General features: G+C 44.0%; 1 protein-coding gene across 1 annotated transcript in view; it reads left to right on the forward strand.

Annotated features, from left to right (window-relative positions):
• The first annotated feature begins 3708 nt into the window (after nucleotides 1-3708).
• CTTNBP2 (cortactin binding protein 2) overlaps nucleotides 3709-22241 on the forward strand; it is a 145949-nt gene continuing 127416 nt past the window's right edge. The window contains exon 1 of the mRNA XM_044280292.1: nucleotides 3709-3793. Within this exon, the coding sequence (XP_044136227.1) occupies nucleotides 3749-3793 (45 nt within the window). The 5' untranslated portion in view covers nucleotides 3709-3748. The remainder of the gene's footprint in view (nucleotides 3794-22241) is intronic.

The following is a 22241-nucleotide window of genomic DNA, read 5'->3' on the forward strand; positions in this document are numbered from 1 at the left end:
TGGGCACCGGAGAAGGAAAAATCGCCCCTCTGGGCACCTTGGAGCCTCATTAGCATAACATAAAAAGCGCTTTTATATCAAAACTACAAAACGAAATAAAGTAAAAAGAAGACTGCTGGAAATAAGGTACTTTAGTGAACATAGCGATGGTGACAGCTTAAAATGGTAAAAGCAGGTGACAGATTCCCTTTAAAGCACTGTGTGTGTTAGCACTGTGAGTATATGACAGTTTTCCTTCTGAACAATTTATCTTTTACTTTTTACCATTTCTTCAGTAAGTTTGCATTGAACTGAAGGATTCTAAAGGTCCCCATACATATTAGTGTATTGTCAGCTGAGCCCGCTGAGAACGGCAGGGTCGGCCAACAGTCTAAGGCCTTGTTCACATCGTTTTGTTTTTCATTCTTATGACCCGTCAGAAGAACCGATTTTTTAATTTTTTTAAAGGGATCCCTTATTATGAGCATCCGTTGGGCTCATTTTGCGTCTGTGTCAAGATCTATTATTTTTGACAGTGTAAGGCCTCATGCACACGACCGTGGTGTGTTTTGCGGTCTGCAAATAGCGGATCCGCAAAACATGGATGGCGTCCGTGCGCGTTCCGCAATTTGCGGAACCGCATGGAGAGCCTTTAATATAAATGCCTATTCTTGTCCGCAAAGCGTGGACAAGTATAGGACATGTTATTTTTTTTAGCGGGGCCGCGGAACAGAGCAGCGGATGCGGACAGCACACAGAGTGCTGTCCGCATCTTTTGCGGCCCCATTGAAGTGAATGAGTCCGCATCCGAGCCGTCAAAACCGCGGCTCGGATGCGGACCAAAACAACGGCCATGTGCATGAGGCCTAAAAAGTACTTCTTGCAGGACTTTTTCTTCCATCAATGATAACAGATCCCTGACGGAAATTACACAAACAGATGCAACATGAGCACAACACAAAGGAGCCATGTTTTTTCTATTCTTCTAACGGATCAGAAGAACAGATAACAAAACGGTGATGTGAACGCACTCTAATTTTGCGGACCGTATGCAGAACCATTCATTTCAATGGGTACGCAAAAAAACGGTTACTCCTTGTGCATTCCGTTTCCGTATGTCCGTATTTCCGTTCCTCAAAAAAATAAAACATATCCTATTATTGTTCGCATTACGGACAAGGATAGTACTGTATCCTTTTGTGATCCACACCTGATTTTGGCTTCCAAAACTGCATGCAGAAATCTGGGAATGCGGTCGTACCCTATGGGGGGTCAGGAGGGAGTTGGGAGAGATAAATGAATGTGTACGGGCAGTTTAAAAGCTTGACCTGCAGTGATGGATCTGACCACTCAGATTAAGGCCTCTTTCACACTACAGTTTTTTGCGTTCCGTATACGGTTCGTTTTTTGCGTTCCGTATACGGTCCGTATACGGAACCATTCATTTCAATGGTTCCGCAAAAAAACAGAATGTGTTCCGTATGCATTCCGTTTCCGTATTTCCGTTTTTCCGTTCCGTTGAAAAGATAGAACATGTCCTATATTTGGCCGAGAATCACAGTCCGTGGCTCCATTCAAGTCAATGGGGCCGCAAAAAAAACGGAACACATACGGAAATGCATCCGTATGTCTTCCGTATCCGTTCCGTTTTTTGCGGAACCATCAATTGAAAATGTTATGCCCAGCCCAATTTTTAATATGAAATTACTGTATACTGTATTTGCCATACGGAAAAACGGAACGGAACAACGGAACGGAAACGGAACCACAACGGAAGCAAAAAACGGAACAACGGATCCGTGAAAAACGGAACGCAAAACACTGAATGCAACATACTGTAGTGTGAAAGAGGCCTAAAGGAGTATTCTAGCAAGGACCATTTATCACCCATCCACTGGATAAATGCGAAAATGGTGGGGGTCCAACTGCTGACTGTTTCCAGTCAATGTCATAGACTATGAATGGAGCAGCAGGGGGAATAATTGGCCGCACAGTCAGGTTTCTGCATGTAGTTACAAAATCTGGCGTAGATCGTGAAAAGAGAGAAAGTATAAAGGACACCCACTGATGTATTTCTTGTATTCATTCCAGGTTTTGGCTTCCAAAACTGCATCAGGAAACCTGGCTGCGGGGGTCTACCTTAAACCCCTCATGGCTGCAGTCTTGTGGCTGATCACTTCATGATACATGGTTCTGATTGAAATACCCTTTTCCAAAGCCTCTGTCAGACAACATGATTGACCAATCACCTGCTAAATCGTATATTCTAACTTGCCAGGATTTACAGCCTCATATGGATCTATGTTGCTGTGAGTTTTGGTCATTAAAGGGGTTGTCTCACTTCAGTAAGTGGCATTTATCATGTAGAGAAATTTAATACAAGCCACTTACTAATGTACTGTTATTGTCCATATTGCTTCCTTTACTGGCTGGATTCATTTTTCCATCACATTATACACTGCTTGTTTCCATGGTTACAGACCACCCTGCAATCCAGCAGCACTGGTCATGCTTCTCTGGTGGCAGGAACCGCATGGGCTGATGCTTTTTCCTATAGTGTGCAAGCACAACCATCACTGCAGGATTGCTGGGTAACCATGGAAACAAGCAGTGTAAAATGTAATGGAAAAATGAATCCAGTCAGCAAATGAAGCAATATGGACAATCACAATACATTAGTAAGCGATAGATGATGAATGCCATCTGCTGAAGTGTGACAACCCCTTTAAACCTGTGGTCGGGGTGCGAAATGTTTGAATATGGACTCCGGATGTGTGAATCCGGTTTAAGAGGGCTGGATGAAGGTGGATAGGAAAGCGTGAGGTGAATGGTTATACTGTACTAGTATAAATGCCTAGCTAGAGTCTTCTGGGTGGTCCCTGTACTGGGCCGTCCATCCAGGAGACCACTATAGATGGCACTCAGGGCAATGGGAGGGGGTTGGGGAGCGCTCAGTGAAGAGGACCCAGCACACTTCATGGTTAGGGACCACTTGCAATCAGGACACAAGGCGGTCATACAATTTGTACAGGCGGAGAGATTTGGTTAAGAGCAGAGGTCTTAGGCCTCTTTCACACGTCTGAATCATGTGCCGTCCAAGGTCTCTCACGTATCCACTGACTTTGTGATGTCATCAGTGGATTTCCATGGACCGTGGGAAGCACGTCCTGATTTTGTCCGTGACACACTTTATAGTCTATGGGTCTGCGAAAACCACGGACACAACATGGGTGCCAGCTGTGTTTGGTCTGTGCTTTTTACGGATCATTGCTAGGAGATGCTCTGGAAGTTATTTTCAGCCTGGCAGTGTCCGTGAAATATGGTGACACACGGACCAAACACGGATGAGCCGCTGACCATCTTGTCACGAAAGTCATCACGGACACAGACTACAGAGTTATCTTCTAGCATCCTAAAAAAGCTGATATTCCCCTGACAGCGGCGCAGTGGTGCACCACCATGGGGAAGCAGATCTCAGACCTGCTAATACTGGGGTCTTTCCATACAACGCTGTTTGCACTGCCATTGCCTATCATGTGCCCCTGTGGAAGCTTCCAGCAGAATCTGCCATGTTCCCTCCACCCAGTAGTCACAGGGAAGTGTATGCCCGGGGAGCAAGGGGTTAACCGCGCCTCCATGCGGCAGGTCTGCACACAGTTAACAGCCATGGCAGGCAGCAGGTAGGGGGAGGCGCTGTGGGTAATGGTATGCTGCTAGCGGGGGCTGTCCTCCACTGTCCTCCATCCACTCAGTCTGCTACAGCACGAAGATGGCGACAGTCGGAGAGAGCGAGGAGCACGGGGAGACGGACAATGTAAGGAGGAAGGGGGCGCATACGGCTGTGGCACGGCACGGGGCTCTGCCTGGTGGCTGCTGCCATCCCTGTAGTGCCGTGCGGGAGTACCTGCCTGGAATGGCAGTGTAGTCGTGCTGAGTTTGTCCTTGCGATTTCCCATAGCTCTGCACATAGGGCTCGGGGATTACACCAGACTACATTTGGGGGAGGCAGTGCAGGCAGGAATGGCTGACCGGTGCCAGGGTCTGGAGGTCTGGGTCCTGGCACCTCGGCACAGGAGATGGGCTAGCTGTCAGCGCTGCACTACTGACACTGGACACCACTGGGACATGGACGATTCTGCATCATTGGATGGCGAACCTGTGTGCAGATGCCACTTACCTGCACGACTGGTACCTACCCAATTATCTGGGAGCTAACAGCCATAGCTGTGTACAGAGGAGAATGGCAATGAGACCGAAGGGTGCTTATTGCTCCATGTCTGGGCATTTCTATCTGTCGGATCATCTCCTATCTATCTATCCATCTATCTCCTATCTATCTATCTATTTATCTATCTATCTTCTTATCTATCTATCTATCTATCTATCTATCTTCTATCTATCTATTTATCTATCTACCGATCTCCTATCTATCTATCTCACATCTATCTATTTATTTATTTATCTATCTATCTATTTATCTATCTATCTATCTATCAATCACATATATATCTATCTATCTGTCTGATCATCTCCTATCTATCTATCTATCTATCCATCTATCTCCTATCTATCTATCTATTTATCTATCTATCTTCTTATCTATCTATCTATCTATCTATCTATCTATCTATCTATCTATCTATATATCTTCTATCTATCTATTTATCTATCTACCGATCTCCTATCTATCTATCTCACATCTATCTATTTATTTATTTATCTATCTATTTATCTATCTATCTATCAATCACATATATATCTATCTATCTGTCTGATCATCTCCTATCTATCTATCTATCTATTTATTTATCTATCTATCTTCTATCTATCTACCGATCTCCTATCCATCTATTTATTTATTTATCTATTTATTTATCTATCTATCTATCTATCTATCTATCTATCTATCTATCTCTCTATCTATCTATCAATCACATATCTATCTATCTATCTATCTATCTATCTATCTATCTATCTGTCTGTCTGATCATCTCATATCTATCTCCTATCTATCTATCTCCTATCTATCTATCTATCTATCTATCTATCTATCTATCTATCTATCTATCTATCTATCTATCTATCACATATATATCTTCTAATTATCTGATCATCTAATATCTATCTAATTATCTATCTAGCTGATCATCTAATACTTATCTATCTCATATCTATCTTAGGTGGTTGTGATGAACAGTTTTTTATAATTTTTTTTTTTTTTTTAGGGGGGGGGGGGGTGTATTCTATTTACAGATTTGTTAAAGGAAGGTTCAATTTCCAGCCACTTTTTAATTTACATTGTATTATGTTTTTTCCTAATACTATGTGAGGTTGCAATACCGCCACGCCTGTTCAGGCCATTTTACTCCCTGCAAAAAGTATAGGGCTCCTTTCACATGAACAATACGGATTTGGTCCGGATGCGTTCAGGGTGCGTTCAGTGAAACTCGCACCATTTTGCAAGCAAGTTCAGTCAGTTTTATCTGCGATTGCGTTCAATTGTTCAGTTTTTTCAGTGCGGGTACAATGCGTTTTGATGCGTTTTTTCACGTGCGTGATAAAAAACTGAAGGTTTACAAACAACATCTCTTAGCAACCATCAGTGAAAAACGCATCGCATCCGCACATTCACTTCTATAGAGCCAGGGCTGCGTGAAAAGCGCAGAATATAGAACATGCTGCGATTTAAAAAAACAAAAACAAACGCTCATGTACACAGACTCATTGAAATGAATTGGTCAGGATTCAGTGCGGTGCTATGCCTTCACCTCACGCATTGCACCCGTGCGGAAAACTCGCTTGTGTGAAAGGGGCCTTAGGCTAGGTCTACACGACGACATTTGTTGCGCGACAAAAAGTCGCGCGACAGATAGGGCGCAACAGTTGTCGCGCGACATTTTGTTGCACCAATGTCGCGCGACAATTTTTATAATGGCAGTCTATGGTGTCGCACTGCAACATGCGACATGTTGCGACTGCGACGCGACAGTCGCAGAAAAATCCATCTTGAATGGATTTTCTGCGACTGTCGCGTCGCAGTCGCAGCATGTCGCATGTTGCAGTGAGACACCATAGACTGCCATTATAAAAATTGTCGCGCGACATTGGTGCAACAAAATGTTGCGCGACAACTGTCGTCGTGTAGACCTAGCCTTAGGTGTATCAATACGCCTCAGACATTTCCCCTACATTCAGCAGTGTGACCGGCACAGGCAGCTCAGCGATGCTGCCTGCGCCTGCAATAACCAATAGCAAAGCTCCTCACAGCTCGGAGCTTTGCTATTGGTTAGTTTGTGCAGGCGCCGGAGCAATACAGACCTCTGCAGCAGGGGAAGCTGGCGGGAGATGAAAGGAGGAGGGGCCGGCTCCCGAGGATGGCTGTACCAACGAAACCAATGTCCCAGACCTTAAGAAGACTATGACTATGTCCGGACATCAAGATGGAGGCACAGAACAAGGTGACAGCAGCAGCCTGTGATGTATGTAGTGCAGTGTGTGTGATGTATGTAGTGCAGTGTGTGTGATGTATGTAGTGCAGTGTGTGTGATGTATGTAGTGCAGTGTGTGTGATGTATGTAGTGCAGTGTGTGTGATGTATGTAGTGCAGTGTGTGTGATGTATGTATGCAGTGTGTGATCATCACACCCTGCCCTCCATGCATCACACCCTGCCCTCATGCATCACACCCTGCCCTCCATGCATCACACCCTGCCCTCCATGCATCACACCCTGCCCTCCATGCATCACACCCTGCCCTCCATGCATCACACCCTGCCCTCCATGCATCACACCCTGCCCTCCATGCATCACACCCTGCCCCACATACATCACACCCTGCCCCACATACATCACACCCTGCCCTCCATACATCACACCCTGCCCTCCATGCATCACACCCTGCCCTCCATGCATCACACCCTGCCCTCCATGCATCACACCCTGCCCCCATGCATTACACCCTGCCCTCCATGCATCACACCCTGCCCTCCATGCATCACACCCTGCCCTCCATACATCACACCCTGCCCTCCATGCATCACACCCTGCCATCATGCATTACACCCTGCCCTCCATGCATTACACCCTGCCCTCCATACATCACACCTTGCCCTCCATGCATTACACCCTGCCCTCCATACATCACACCCTGCCCTCCATGCATTACACCCTGCCCTCCATACATCACACCCTGCCCTCCATGCATTACACCCTGCCCTCCATACATCACACCCTGCCCTCCATGCATTACACCCTGCCCTCCATACATCACACCCTGCCCTCCATGCATTACACCCTGCCCTCCATACATCACACTCTGCCCTCCATGCATTACACCCTGCCCTCCATACATCACACCCTGCCCTCCATGCATCACACCCTGCCCTCCATGCATCACACCCTGCCCCACATACATCACACCCTGCCCTCCATACATCACACCCTGCCCCACATACATCACACCCTGCCCCACATACATTACACCCTGCCCTCCATACATCACACCCTGCCCCACATACATCACACTCTACCCCACATACATCACACCTTGCCCTCCATGCATCACACCCTGCCCTCCATACATCACACCCTGCCCTCCATGCATCACACCCTGCCCCACATACATCACACCCTGCCCTCCATACATCACACCCTGCCCCACATACATCACACCCTGCCCCACATACATCACACCCTGCCCTCCATACATCACACCCTGCCCTCCATACATCACACCCTGCCCCACATACATCACACCCTGCCCCACATACATCACACCCTGCCCTCCATACATCACACCCTGCCCCACATACATCACACCCTACCCCACATACATCACACCTTGCCCTCCATGCATCACACCCTGCCCTCCATACATTTCACACTGGTGTATGTGGTGCAGTGTGTGTGATGTATGTAGGCAGGCTATTATAGCCAAGTGATAATGTGCAGAAAAGATCCAGTGTATTGGACTGTACTTTATCCCTTAGCTATAATTGCCTGCTGTTATTTAGATTAGTAATGGTTCCCCCACATACAGTCAGGTCCATCAACACAATTCTAACATTTTTGGCTCTATACACCACCACAATGGATTTGAAATGAAACAAACAAAATGTGCTTTAACTACAGACTGTCAGCTTTAATTTGAGGGTATTTACATCCAAATCAGGTGTAGGAATTACAACAGTTTGCATATGTGCCTCCTACTTGTTAAGGGACCAAAAGTAATGGGACAATTGGCTTCTCAGCTGTTCCATGGCCCGGTGTGTGTTATTCCCTCATTATCCCAAGTACAATGAGCAGATAAAAGGTCCAGAGATCAATTCAAGTGTGCTATTTGCATTTGGAATCTGTTGCTGTCAACTCTTAAGATGAGATCCAAAGAGCTGTCACTATCAGTGAAGCAAGCCATCATTAGGCTGAAAAAACAAAACAAACCCATCAGAGAGATAGCAAAAACATTAGGCGTGGCCAAAACAACTGTTTGGAACATTCTTAAAAAGAAGGAACGCACCGGTTAGCTCCGCAACACCAAAAGACCACGGAAAACAACTGTGGTGGATGACCGACAAATTCTTTACCTGGTGAAGAAAACACCCTTCACAACAGTTGGCCAGATCAAGAACACTCTCCAGGATGTAGGTATATGTGTGTCAAAGTCAACAAGAGAGGACTTCACCAGGGTGAATACAGAGGGTTCACCACAAGATGTAAACCGTTGGTGAGCCTCAAAAACAGGAAGACCAGATTAGAGTTTGCCAAACGACATCTAAAATAGAATTCACAGTTCTAGAACAACATCCTATGGACAGATGAGACCAAGATCAACTTGTACCAGAGTGATGGGAAGAGAAGAGTATGGAGAAGGCAAGGAACTTCTCATGATCCTAAGCATACCACCTCATCAGTGAAGCATGGTGGTGGTAGTGTCATGGCATGGGCATGTATGGCTGCCAATGGAACTGGTTCTCTGTGACTGCTGACAAAAGCAGCAGGATGAATTCTGAAGTGTTTCGGGCAATATTATCTGCTCATATTCAGCCAAATGCTTCAGAACTCATTGGATGGTGCTTCACAGCGCAGATGGACAATGACCCAAAGCATACTGCAAAAGCAACCAAAGAGTTTTTTAAGGGGAATAAGTGGAATGTTATGCAATGTCCAAGTCAATCACCTGACCTGAAGCCGATTGGGCATGCATTTTACTTGCCGAAGACAAAACTGAAGGGAAAATGCCCCAAGAACAAGCAGGAACTGAAGACAGTTGCAGTAGAGGCCTGGCAGAGCATCACCAGGGATGAAACCCAGCATCTGGTGATGTCTATGTGTTCCAGACTTCAGGCTGTAATTGACTGCAAAGGATTTGCAACCAAGTACTAAAAAGTGAAAGTTTGATTTATGATTATTATTCTGTCCCATTACTTTTGGTCCTTTAACAAGTGGGAGGCACTTATGCAAACTGTTGTAATTCCTACACCGTTCACCTGATTTGGATGTAAATACCCTCAAATTAAAGCTGACAGTCTGCAGTTAAAGCTCATCTTGTTTGTTTCATTTCAAATCCATTGTGGTGGTGTACAGAGCCGAAAATGTTAGAATTGTGTCGATGTCCCAATATTTATGGACCTGACTGTAAATAGCCACCTCTTAGGCCACGTTCACACCACCACTATATATTTATGTTGTTCTGCTCCGTTAGGTGAACAGAACAACGAATATAATGGAAGTGCTGGATCGGGCATGTAAGGCTGGGTTTTTGTCATAAGTCCAACATACACAAAAACCGTAACAGACGCCTCAGACAGATGCCATACCATGGCATCCGTCACCATAGAGTTCCATTATAAAAATAAAAAAAGTATATGTTTTTTGTATTTCTTTGCAGGACTCTGCAGGATGGGAAAGTGTAGTGTACCATGTTTTTCCATCTTGTAGTCCAGGAAAAAAAGTATAGGCTAACATATACTTTTTCTTCTTTTTTTTACAATGGAATTCTATGGTGACAGATGCCACATATATGTACACATATATAAGTTTTTTATGTACATTAAATGTATGACAAAAACTTGATGTGACAGGGAAGACTGCCCCCCTCCCCTCCGACTATGATGGAGTCTGTTCCGTTTCCGTTTGGGATCTGTCTTTTTACCAGACAAAAAAGTGCTGCATATAAAGCTTTTTTCTCTGGTCTTTTCAACAGAATCTGCAACAGAGGTTCCAAACGCAGCCTCCGATACAGATGTGAACAAGTGTAGGCAGATATATTATGTATTTGAATTACTGCACATTTCATACTCCTCCTCGGGTAAAAATACTCCTAAAAATACTTCCGGAAAAAATGTAGTGCGACCTCTGTTATTACCTGATACTATATGATATTATTACCCGATACTATATGATGTTATTCCTGATACTATATGATGTTCTTCCCGATATTATATGATCTTATTCCTGATACTATATGATGTTATTACCTGATTCTATATGATGTTATTACCTGATTCTATATGATGTTATTCCTGATACTATATGATGTTATTACCTGATATATATGATGTTATTACCTGATACCATATGATGTTATTCCCGATACTATATGATGTTATTACCTGATACTCTATGATGTTATTCCTGATACTATATGATGTTATTACCTGATTCTATATGATGTTATTCCTGATACTATATGATGTTATTCACGATACTATATGATGTTATTGCCTGATATATATGATGTTATTACCTGATATATATGATGTTATTACCTGATACTATATGATGTTATTACCTGATTCTATATGATGTTATTCCTGATACCATATGATGTTATTCCTGATACCATATGATGTTATTCCCGATACTATATGATGTTATTACCTGATACTATATGATGTTATTACCTGATACTATATGATGTTATTCCTGATTCTATATGATGTTATTACCTGATACTATATGATATTATTACCCGATACTATATGATGTTATTACCTGATACTATATGATGTTTCTTCCCGATACTGTATGATGTTATTCCTGATTCTATATGATGTTATTACCTGATACTATATGATGTTATTCCCGATACTATATGATGTTATTACCTGATTCTATATGATGTTATTCCTGATACTATATAATGTTATTACCTGATACTATATGGTGTTATTCCTGATACTATATGATGTTATTACCTGATATGATGTTATTACATGATACTATATGATGTTATTACCTGATACTATATGATGTTATTACATGATACTATATGATGTTATTACCTGATATGATGTTATTACATGATACTATATGATGTTATTACATGATACTATATGATGTTATTACCTAATATGATGTTATTACATGATACTATATGATGTTATTACCTGATACTATATGATGTTATTCCTGATTCTATATGATGTTATTCCTGATACTATATGATGTTATTACCTGATACTATATGATGTTATTCCTGATACTATATGATGTTATTTCCCAATACTATATGATGTTATTACCTGATACTATATGATGTTATTACCTGAAATATATGATGTTATTCACGATACTATATGATGTTATTGCCTGATATATATGATGTTATTACCTGATATATATGATGTTATTACCTGATACTATATGATGTTATTACCTGATTCTATATGATGTTATTCCTGATACCATATGATGTTATTCCTGATACTATATGATGTTATTACCTGATACTATATGATGTTATTCCTGATTCTATATGATGTTATTACCTGATACTATATGATGTTATTACCTGATACTATATGATATTATTACCCGATACTATATGATGTTATTACCTGATACTATATGATGTTATTCCTGATTCTATATGAATTACCTGATATATATGTTATTACCTGATATATATGATGTTATTACCTGACACTATATATTGTTATTACCTGATACTATATGATGTTATTACCTGATACTATATGATGTTATTTTCTGATACTCTATGATGTTATTCCTGATACTATATGATGTTATTACCTGATACTATATGATGTTATTCCTAATACTATATGATGTTATTACCTGATATATATGATGTTATTACCTGATATATATGATGTTATTACCTGATACTATATGATGTTATTTCCTAATGCTATATGATGGTATTACCCGATACTATGTGATGTTATTACCTGATACTATGTGATGCTATTCCTCATACTATATGATGTTATTTCCCGATACTATATGATGTTTCTTCCCGATACTGTATGATGTTATTTCCTGATACTGTATGATGTTATTACCTGATACTATATGATATTTCCTAATACTATGTGATGGTATTACTCGGATAATTAATAATCCAGTAGTTTCCAGGCTTGCAGGGTCTTTATTTGCCGACCGATCAGCAGAATCCACATTCCAGCAGCTTGCGCAGTAGACTGCTGACACATGCGCTTGGTACACTCTGCGACTTGTGTAAAGGAACATGCCGTTTTATTGCTTTTTGCGGTGATGAATAACATAAGAGTCTGCGTTTGTCTCTGAAAGTCTGTCAGTTGAATGACATAAAGACACTCTTGGCGTTGTGTTTGGCCCATAGACACCTATGTATGCCACATTATGCATTTGGATGCTGTGATTGATAAACAAATGTATTCTTCAGATATCACATAGCCAGTAAGAAGCCTCAGTTTGTCCGAAGGGCACACTGAAGAAATGTAAGTGTGAACCTGACTTAAAGGGGTTGTCCGGGTTCCGAGCTGAACCCGGACATCCCTCCATTTTCACCCAGGCAGCCCCCCCCTGACAGGAGCATCGGAGCAGTTCATGCTCCGATGCTCTCCTTTGCCCTGCGCTAAATTGCACAGGGCAAAGGCATTTTTAGGAGTTCCGGTGACGTACCGGGCTCTCCATGGGGCTGCCAGGAAGCCCGGTGACGTCACCGGAACTGATGGGCAGGATTTAGCTCTGCCCTAGCCAGTAAAACGGATAGGGCAGAGCTAAAGCCCGCCCCTCAGACCGGTGATGTCACCGAACACACTGCCGGGCGGAAGTAACCGTCCGGCAGTGTGTTATTGAAAACAAAAGAGCCCGTGCCCTGCGAGATTTAGCGCAGGGCACGGGAGCACATTGGAGCATGAGATGCTAGGCTCAGGGGGGCTGCCGGGGTGAAAATAAGGGTATGTCTGGGTTCAGCTCTGAACGCGAACAACCCATTTAACAACTACTGGATCTGTGTCAGAATACAGACTGTTGCAAACTGGAAGGCTTCTTTCCATACTTCCTGCAGATTGACATGTACCGTACATCAAATGGTTGGCGTGCTTCCACTTCTAAAGGTAATAATTCCTGCAGTAACATACCATCAGGAAATAGATGCAGTATCCTGACATAACCTTTTCTATGGTATGTGACCATGTTGCAGGCTGCCCTTAAAGCCACAGCAATTTAACAAATGTAGTTTCAGGTCACTACAGAGTGGCTAATATCTGCAACATAGGCACATGGCTTTAAAGAGGAGCTGTCACCTCTCCTGACATGTCTGCTTTTGTAACTACATGCATTCCCAGTGTAATAACAATTCTGGAGCGTCTATTTTTATTCTTATGTGATAGGCCTTTTCTGTATTATCCCCACTAGAAGTTAGGAATGAATTGCTAGAAGTTTGCAGTGAAGGTCCAGATGGGTGGTAACCAGTTGGGGTGTGTGTCCCTGTACAGTCTGACACTGGCAGCACTGATTGGATAGTGTTAGAATGTGCAGGGACACATCCCCGACTGGTAACACTCATTTGGACCTTCATTGCAAACTGCTAGTAATTCTCTCACAACTAGAAGGAATAATAAAGGAGCAGCACAACATAGAGCCATAAGAATAGATGCTCCAGAATTGGTATTACATGGGGGGTGCAAGCAGGAGTGGTGACAGGTCCTCGTTATGTTATATTACATCCAGAAAAAGCTGCTAGAGCTATGGCATGCCTTCAAATCTTCACTGATTTTGTTACATGCATGTGCGAGGGATTTTGTTACATTTTTTGGACATAGTCTATCTTTTGCGGAAGATGATCTGAGTGATATGAGCATCTATATGTCAGTTCCACAAAAAGATACATGTCCTGTACTTGTCTGCAAAATGGATACGTTTGTGTGCATGAGGCCTTATCCACATCAGTTGCTGATGTTTAACATCTACCATCTAGGGTACTTTAACACTAGCTTTATTCTTTTCCGGTATTGAAATCCGGTAAAGGGAAAAAAACCGCATCAGTTTTGTCCTAATGCATTCTGAATGGAAAGCAATCCGTACAATATGCATCAGGATGTCTTCCGTTCTGTCCCTTGTACGGTTTTTGACCGGACAAAATACAGCAGCTTGCTACGGTATTTTTTCCGGCCAAAATCCCAGAACAATACCACACTTGGCATTAAAGAGGACCTTTTATGGGTCCAGAGGTTATAAACTAAGTATCAGGATACGTAGGGCATAGTGCAGGGATCTAAATGCACTTACTATTTTTCCTGAGCGCCGCTCCGTTCGCCCGTTGTGGCCCCGTTGTAGTCTCCCATCCGGTATGCTAATTTTTGCATCGGAACAATGAGGAGGAGACTGAGTCTTTCTCCGTGAGTGTCTCCTCCCTGGCTGTAGCGCTATCCAATCGCAGCGGAGCGCGTCACAGCCAGCGAGAAGGTGAGTGTTTTTTCTCCCTGTTCACATTAGGGCTCATGCACACACCCATATTTTTTTATCCGTGTGCTATCTACATTTTTTGTGGGTATTACAGTGTCCCATTCATTTCTATGGAGCCAGGCACATATCCATATTTTTTGCGGATGTGTGTGGGAGTTCTGCAAATTATAGAACATATTGTATTCTTGTCTGTATTGTGGACGAAAATAGCCCCTTCTATTAATGGAAATAAGAAAAATGCTGAATGCACATAAAAGGTGGATCCGTTGTTTGTGGACCGAAGTATGGACACGGCCATGCACATGTTGCCTCTGTTTTAGGCTAGGAATAGACCCCTATTTAATGTGTATGGTGGTACCCCGACTCTCCCCCAATGCCTAGTGTCGGAGCAAATAAGGGTCAGGGCTGTTGGATATCCTTGGTTCTCATGGGCCCTGGCAACTCCATATTCTCCTCTCTGCATTGAGAACACATTTTCTTGGCCAAGCCGAGCATGCTTGTGTATGAGGGTTTCGGAGGAATAGCTGTATGGACGCATACATTTCAGTAGAACCATGGAGAGGCTGGGTATCATGAAACCAGTTACTCCTGTTGTGTGAAATGCCTAACCTAAAATGCTTTTTTTAGACATATAGGGGATCATTTATTAAGTCTGATGTTTTAGACGCTGGTCTTAAAGGGGTTATCCAATACTAAAAACTGCCCCCCATATGCCCGGGTCCCTCACAGGGAATATACTTGCCCCGCTCCCTGCGCGGATAAAAACATCTGGTGTCGGGGAGGGAGCAGACAGTGACAGATCGGGACGACCCTCCCTAGCATTGCGGGTGACACTAGGGAGGCTCGTCCCCGTCCCCTCTTGCCATTAGCTGCTCTACCTGAACACCGGATGTTTTCATCCGCGCACGGGGAGAAGCAGCAGCGGCGGTGCGGGGACCAGGAGCAGTGCAGGGAGCGGGCTAAGTAGAACTGGCCTTTACATAACTACTGCTTATTCACCTCCAATTTTAAAGGCAACCTGTCACCTCCAAAAGTGATATAAAACTGCCAGCATTACCTTATAGCAGCCGCCAGTCTGTTATTGATTATGTGTGTGAGCCAGAAATTCGATAATCCATACTTGAGAAAAACGCTTTTTTAATCTCCATGAGCGCTCTGTTTCCTGTGAGCTTGAAGTCAAAGGTGCCATGGCTTCCTTGCTTCAAATCAAGCAAAGCCCGCCTCTTACCCGTCCCCTCTTGACTGTGATTTACATATTTTCGATTCCTCACGCCGGCGAGGTATATTCACAGCGCGAAAGTGATCACTGGCTTGAGTTCTCCTGCTCCTGCAGCCAGTGATCACGCTCGCCCTGTGAATATACCTCGCCGGCGCGAGCGTGCATGCTGATTCTTGCCGGCGCATGCACAGTGAGAAAATCATGCCCGGCTGACTGCGGGAGCCTGAGTGTACCGCGCAGGCGCCAGACTTGCGTGATCCCAAGGAATCGAAAATATGTAAATCACAGTCAAGAGGGGACGGGTAGGAGGCGGGCTTTGATTGATTTGAAAGGGAAAAGTTGTAGATTGCAGCGCAAATAACCTTTGCACCGCAATCTGTGCCAGAAATACGCCTAATATAGGTTTTTAATATAGCAACTACATCACCATAATAGCTAAATCCACATTCCAAGTTGATAAGTAAATGGAAGATGTGGAACTGACATATGGATGCGGAAATCACTCAGATTATCTTTTGCAAAAGATAAACTATGTCCACAAAATGCGGACCACAAACCCATTGAAACAATGGGTCCACAAATAAACAGCACACAGACTGCACCGGTAATTTGGGGGTCTGCAATTTCTGGGCCTCAAAACGGATATGGTTGCATGCATTAAAGAAGCACTCCCACAACAATGTTTTATTCTCTTGCCCGTTAAAAAGGTACATGATGTAAATGGTGGTAAAGGTAATCTTCTTACTGGTGACTGTATTTGTGAGTTACAACCTCCTTTCTGATCCTCAGCTGTGTCATGTGACCAACACTGATCTCCAACTGATACAGGACACATTCCTATGAGACTGACATTGAGGCTCCTATATGAATACATAGAGAAACTGGCTTCCACATAAGATGCTGTGTTATTTGGAGAGTCAGAGAGTGGGTCACATGACACAGCTGAGGATTGCAAGGGAGGTTATAACTATACAATCACTGGCAAGAAAGTTTCCTTCACTACAGTTTGCATAATGTACCTTTCTAACAGGTCAAATAATAAAATTTTAAGTACAGGGTGATGGAGCATTGATGTCCCCTGATTTTGGGACCATAGCAATAATAACTTTGTCCCTTGTATTATTATTGGGCAGTATGTTGAAGTAGTGTGCTGTATTTTGTAGTTAATCCATATGAGCAGGAGCACTGCAGATCCTCTAGTGATCAATATGCCTACTCTGCAGTAAACATGGAGGACCTCATTTATCAGGACTGTCGCAGAGAAACCAGAGTTCTGCCTCCCATGTATTCTAGTAGCTGAAAGCTGACCTTTTTCCCTTTTCTTTCATGTCACTGTTAATTTTCAAATCTATTCTTTAGAGGTTGGACAACCCCTTCCTGTGTGACAGTCCTCCAGACAAGGAGTAGCGTTGTCTCCCTACGGCGAGTTTTTACTTCTGCTACTATCATGTTGAACTGAAGCCTTACTAGGCATGACCAAGTCTGGTCCTCCTGAGGGTTTGCTAATATACTCTATATGCCCTAGCAGGTTAGAAAGAGGGCAGTTGTGAACTTGGCCTTAATGGGGGGGTTCAAACCACACATTTTAGTATTTCCTAAGGATACTTCAGGATACAGGAGGTACTGTGTAAGGAGGTTCACATCATTGTTTTACTTTCCGTTTTTCTGATCTGAACAGAAACATTAAAAAAAAAAAATATCCTTTACTTTGAGCATCTGTTGTGCTCAATTTGCGTCCATTTTTGCCAGTTCCATCAGAGATTCGTTATTTTAGACGATAGAAAAAGTCCTGCATGCATGCAGGACTTTTTCTCCCATCTAAAATAAGGGATCTCTCACAGAACTGACAAAAATGGATGAAAAAGATGCAAAATTAGCACAATGGATGCTCAAAATAAAATGTATGTTTTTTAAATTGTTTTTGTTTTTTTCTGTTCTTGCGGATTAGGCTACTTTCACACTAGCGTTCGGGGCTCCGCTTGTGAGTTCCGTTTGAAGGCTCTCACAAGCGGCCCCGAACGGATCCGTCCAGCCCCAATGCATTCTGAGTGGATGCGGATCCTCTCAGAATGCATCAGTCTGGCACCGTCTGTCCTCCGCTCCGCTCAGCAGGCGGACACCCGAACGCCTGGCCGTGCGGAGGCAAACGGATCCGTCCAGAGTTACAATGGAAGTCAATGGGGGCGGATCCGTTTGAAGGTGACACAATATGGTGCAATTTTCAAACGGATCCGCCCCCCGTTGACTTTCAATGTAAAGTCTGGATGGATCCGTCTGAATACAAATTACACTTAGACTTTTTTTTTTAATATAATGCAAATGGTTCCGTACCATCGTTTGCATTATAGGAGCGGATCCGTCTGTACAAATACCAGATGGATCCGCTCCGAACACAAGTGTGAAAGTAGCCTTAGAAGAACGGAAAATAAAAGTGATGATTAAAACCAGTCTTAGCTATAAGCCAAGTTATGTCTCAAGGCCTGTTTTAAAGGTTGGGCGTTGACTTCTGGGATATCTACCTTTATTTTCGTTTTGGAAAGAGAACTAATTTGCAATGGATACATCATAAATGTTTGGTGAGGGTCTGATCAATAGGATTCCCAAGAACCCTGAAAACAAGAGTACTTCATTCCCATTTACTAAGGAGAGGAATCAGTGCCCGCGTGGGAGCTCTCCATTATTCCATATGAAAGATATGTATTTGTTCAGTCAATGCGTACTTTAGAGATTGCAATTATTTTCTGTATCAGCTGCTTTTGCCATTTTAGCCAAACTCTGTGAATCTGCTTCTTGAAACGCACAATACTTGTAGTTCATCTAGTAAGAAAGAGAAATGAGTCATGCACATGTAGGACTAAAAAGGTTCTGAGCGGTGGTCATTGTCATAGCTTAAGGCTGAGTTCACACGAGCGTGACAGATTAGGTCTGGATGCGTTCAGGGTGCGTTCAGTTAAACTCGCACCATTTTGCAAGCAAGTTCAGTCAGTTTTGGCTGCAATTGCGTTTAGTTGTTCAGTTTTTTCCGCGCGGGTGCAATGCGTTTTGATGCTTTTTTCACGCGCGTGATAAAAAACTGAAGGTTTACAAACAACATCTCCTAGCAACCATCAGTGAAAAACGCATTGCATCCGCACTTGCTTGCAGATGCAATGCGTTATTAACGCAGCCCCATTCACTTCTATGGAGCCAGGGCTGCGTGAAAAACGCAGAATATAGAGCATGCTGCGATTTTCACGCAACGCAGAACTGATGCGTGAAAAACAATGCTCATGTACACAGCCCCATTGAAATGAATGGGTCAGGATTCAGTACGGGTGCTATGCGTTCATGTCACGCATTGCACCCGCGCGGAAAACTCGCTCGTGTGAAAGGGGCCTAAGGGGTTGTCTGGCTTTCAATACTCATGAGCTATCATCAGGATAGGTCATCCTCGCAGATCAGCTATTTGAGAAGAACGCAGTGCTCTGGCCAGCACTGACTCCTCTTCATTGTTTACCTGCGCACCGTCGACATTGCAGCGGTAAGCCGGTGTAATCACATCTCAGCTGTCTTCATTCACTTGAATAGGGTGGAGTGTAACTACAACTGCTCTGTACCATTCAAGTGAAGGAGGAACTGCAGTGACACTGCTGGTAAACAGTACAGAGAAGGCAGCACTCACACGAGCGCTGTGTTCTACAGCTGATCGGTGGGGGTGCCGGGAGTCATGCCCTCACCAATTCAGTATTGGAAACCGGACAACCCCTTCAATGTTTAGGCTTTTTTCTCTGCCAGAAAACACTACCTGTGAACACAGTCTAATCTCATTATCTATCTATCCATGATGTATCTATTATCTAGAAATCTATCGGGTGTTAGAATTGTCTTTTATATTTTCTAGAATATACATTATACTTAGGACACTTGAACTTGAGCTTTTTCAGTTCCTCTTTACATGGGTCTATGATCTGGAATGAGTAATGCTTATTCCGTATCCTTGCCTTATGTAAAAGTGCCGCCGATCACCAGACAAATGAGTGGCACGTCTCCTTTTTGCCTGTCTGTCAGTGGCATGTATCTTTTTCACCTGTCTGTAAGTGTCACGCCTCCTTTTTGCCTGTCTGTCAGTGGCACGTCTCCTTTCTGCCTGTCTGTCAGTGGCATGTCTCTTTTTCACCTGTCTGTTAGGGGCATGTCTCTTTTTCACCTGTCTGTAAGTGTCACGCCTCCTTTTTGCCTGTCTGTCAGTGGCACGTCTCCTTTCTGCCTGTCTGTCAGTGGCATGTCTCTTTTTCACCTGTCTGTCAGTGGCATGTCTCTTTTTCACCTGTCTGTAAGTGTCACGCCTCCTTTTTGCCTGTCTGTCAGTGGCACGTCTCCTTTCTGCCTGTCTGTCAGTGGCATGTCTCTTTTTCACCTGTCTGTTAGGGGCATGTCTCTTTTTCACCTGTCTGTAAGTGTCACGCCTCCTTTTTGCCTGTCTGTCAGTGGCACGTCTCCTTTCTGACTGTCTGTCAGTGGCATGTCTCTTTTTCACCTGTCTGTCAGTGGCATGTCTCTTTTTCACCTGTCTGTAAGTGTCACGCCTCCTTTTTACCTGTCTGTCAGTGGCACGTCTCCTTTTCGCCTGTCTGTCAGTGGCATTTCTCCTTTTCACCTGTCTGTTAGGGGCATGTCTCCTTTTCGCCTGTCTGTCAGTGGCACGTCTCCTTTTCGCCTGTCTGTCAGTGGCAAGCCTCCGTTTTGCCTGTCTGTCAGTGGCACGTCTCCTTTTCGCCTGTATGTCAGTGGCAAGCCTCCTTTTTGCCTGTCTGTCAGTGGCATGTCTCCTTTTCGCCTGTCTGTCAGTGGCACGTCTCCTTTTCGCCTGTCTGTCAGTGGCACGTCTCCTTTTCGCCTGTCTGTCAGTGGCAAGCCTCCTTTTCGCCTGTCTGTCAGTGGCACGTCTCCTTTTCGCCTGTCTGTCAGTGGCACGTCTCCTTTTCGCCTGTCTGTCAGTGGCACGTCTCCTTTCTGCCTGTCTGTCAGTGGCATGTCTCTTTTTCACCTGTCTGTTAGGGGCATGTCTCTTTTTCACCTGTCTGTAAGTGTCACGCCTCCTTTTTGCCTGTCTGTCAGTGGCACGTCTCCTTTCTGACTGTCTGTCAGTGGCATGTCTCTTTTTCACCTGTCTGTCAGTGGCATGTCTCTTTTTCACCTGTCTGTAAGTGTCACGCCTCCTTTTTACCTGTCTGTCAGTGGCACGTCTCCTTTTCGCCTGTCTGTCAGTGGCATTTCTCCTTTTCACCTGTCTGTTAGGGGCATGTCTCCTTTTCGCCTGTCTGTCAGTGGCACGTCTCCTTTTCGCCTGTCTGTCAGTGGCAAGCCTCCGTTTTGCCTGTCTGTCAGTGGCACGTCTCCTTTTCGCCTGTATGTCAGTGGCAAGCCTCCTTTTTGCCTGTCTGTCAGTGGCATGTCTCCTTTTCGCCTGTCTGTCAGTGGCACGTCTCCTTTTCGCCTGTCTGTCAGTGGCACGTCTCCTTTTCGCCTGTCTGTCAGTGGCAAGCCTCCTTTTCGCCTGTCTGTCAGTGGCACGTCTCCTTTTCGCCTGTCTGTCAGTGGCACGTCTCCTTTTCGCCTGTCTGCCAGTGGCACGTCTCCTTTTCGCCTGTCTGTCAGTGGCAAGCCTCCTTTTTGCCTGTCTGTCAGTGGCACGTCTCCCTTTGTAAACAGGGATATGCTACAGATATAATAAGTAAGCTGTATGAGGGTGACAGATCGTGCCAGTAATAGCCCATCCCAGTACAGTGCAGGTAAATGCTGGTCACGTTCTTATCGTTGATTGCCGTTTGGTACTGGTTAGAATCTGCCTGTGTTAGAGAACCCTTAGTCATGCAGAGTCAAATGGAGCCTGTACACAGACGCACACCTTTATTAAATTGCCATGCTTTTGCCTGTCGAAGCTGGAGAAGAATATTTGGACTTGGGAATGTGATAACCAGTTGTTCCTGTTTTCTTATAGAATTTGTTGATGTGATTGTTGGCCGCTGTATAGAGACTACTCCCACAGACTGGCTTACATAATGAATTTCCCCTATCAGGCTACCGGACTAGTGTAGGAGTTGCAGTGAGATCACATCCATGGTGACCTTTACAGGGTGGCCTTCTCCAGCACAGGACACAGAATGTAATCCATACTTTTGGGTGTACAGTTTCAAGCTTGAAAAGGGGAATTCGTACATGATTAATTGTGCATTATGTCCGTATTGTGTGGAGGGAGGTGGTTTTGTGAGCACTGATATGCTTTGGCAGTGGGCTCTCTGCTTCCTGAATGCTAATGTGTTGCTAGGCAACGTGTTTGTAATAGATTGGCAAGGTGACATACGTGACA

Source organism: Bufo gargarizans, chromosome 2 (genome assembly GCF_014858855.1).
Source record: "Bufo gargarizans isolate SCDJY-AF-19 chromosome 2, ASM1485885v1, whole genome shotgun sequence".
Classification (NCBI taxonomy): domain Eukaryota; kingdom Metazoa; phylum Chordata; class Amphibia; order Anura; family Bufonidae; genus Bufo; species Bufo gargarizans.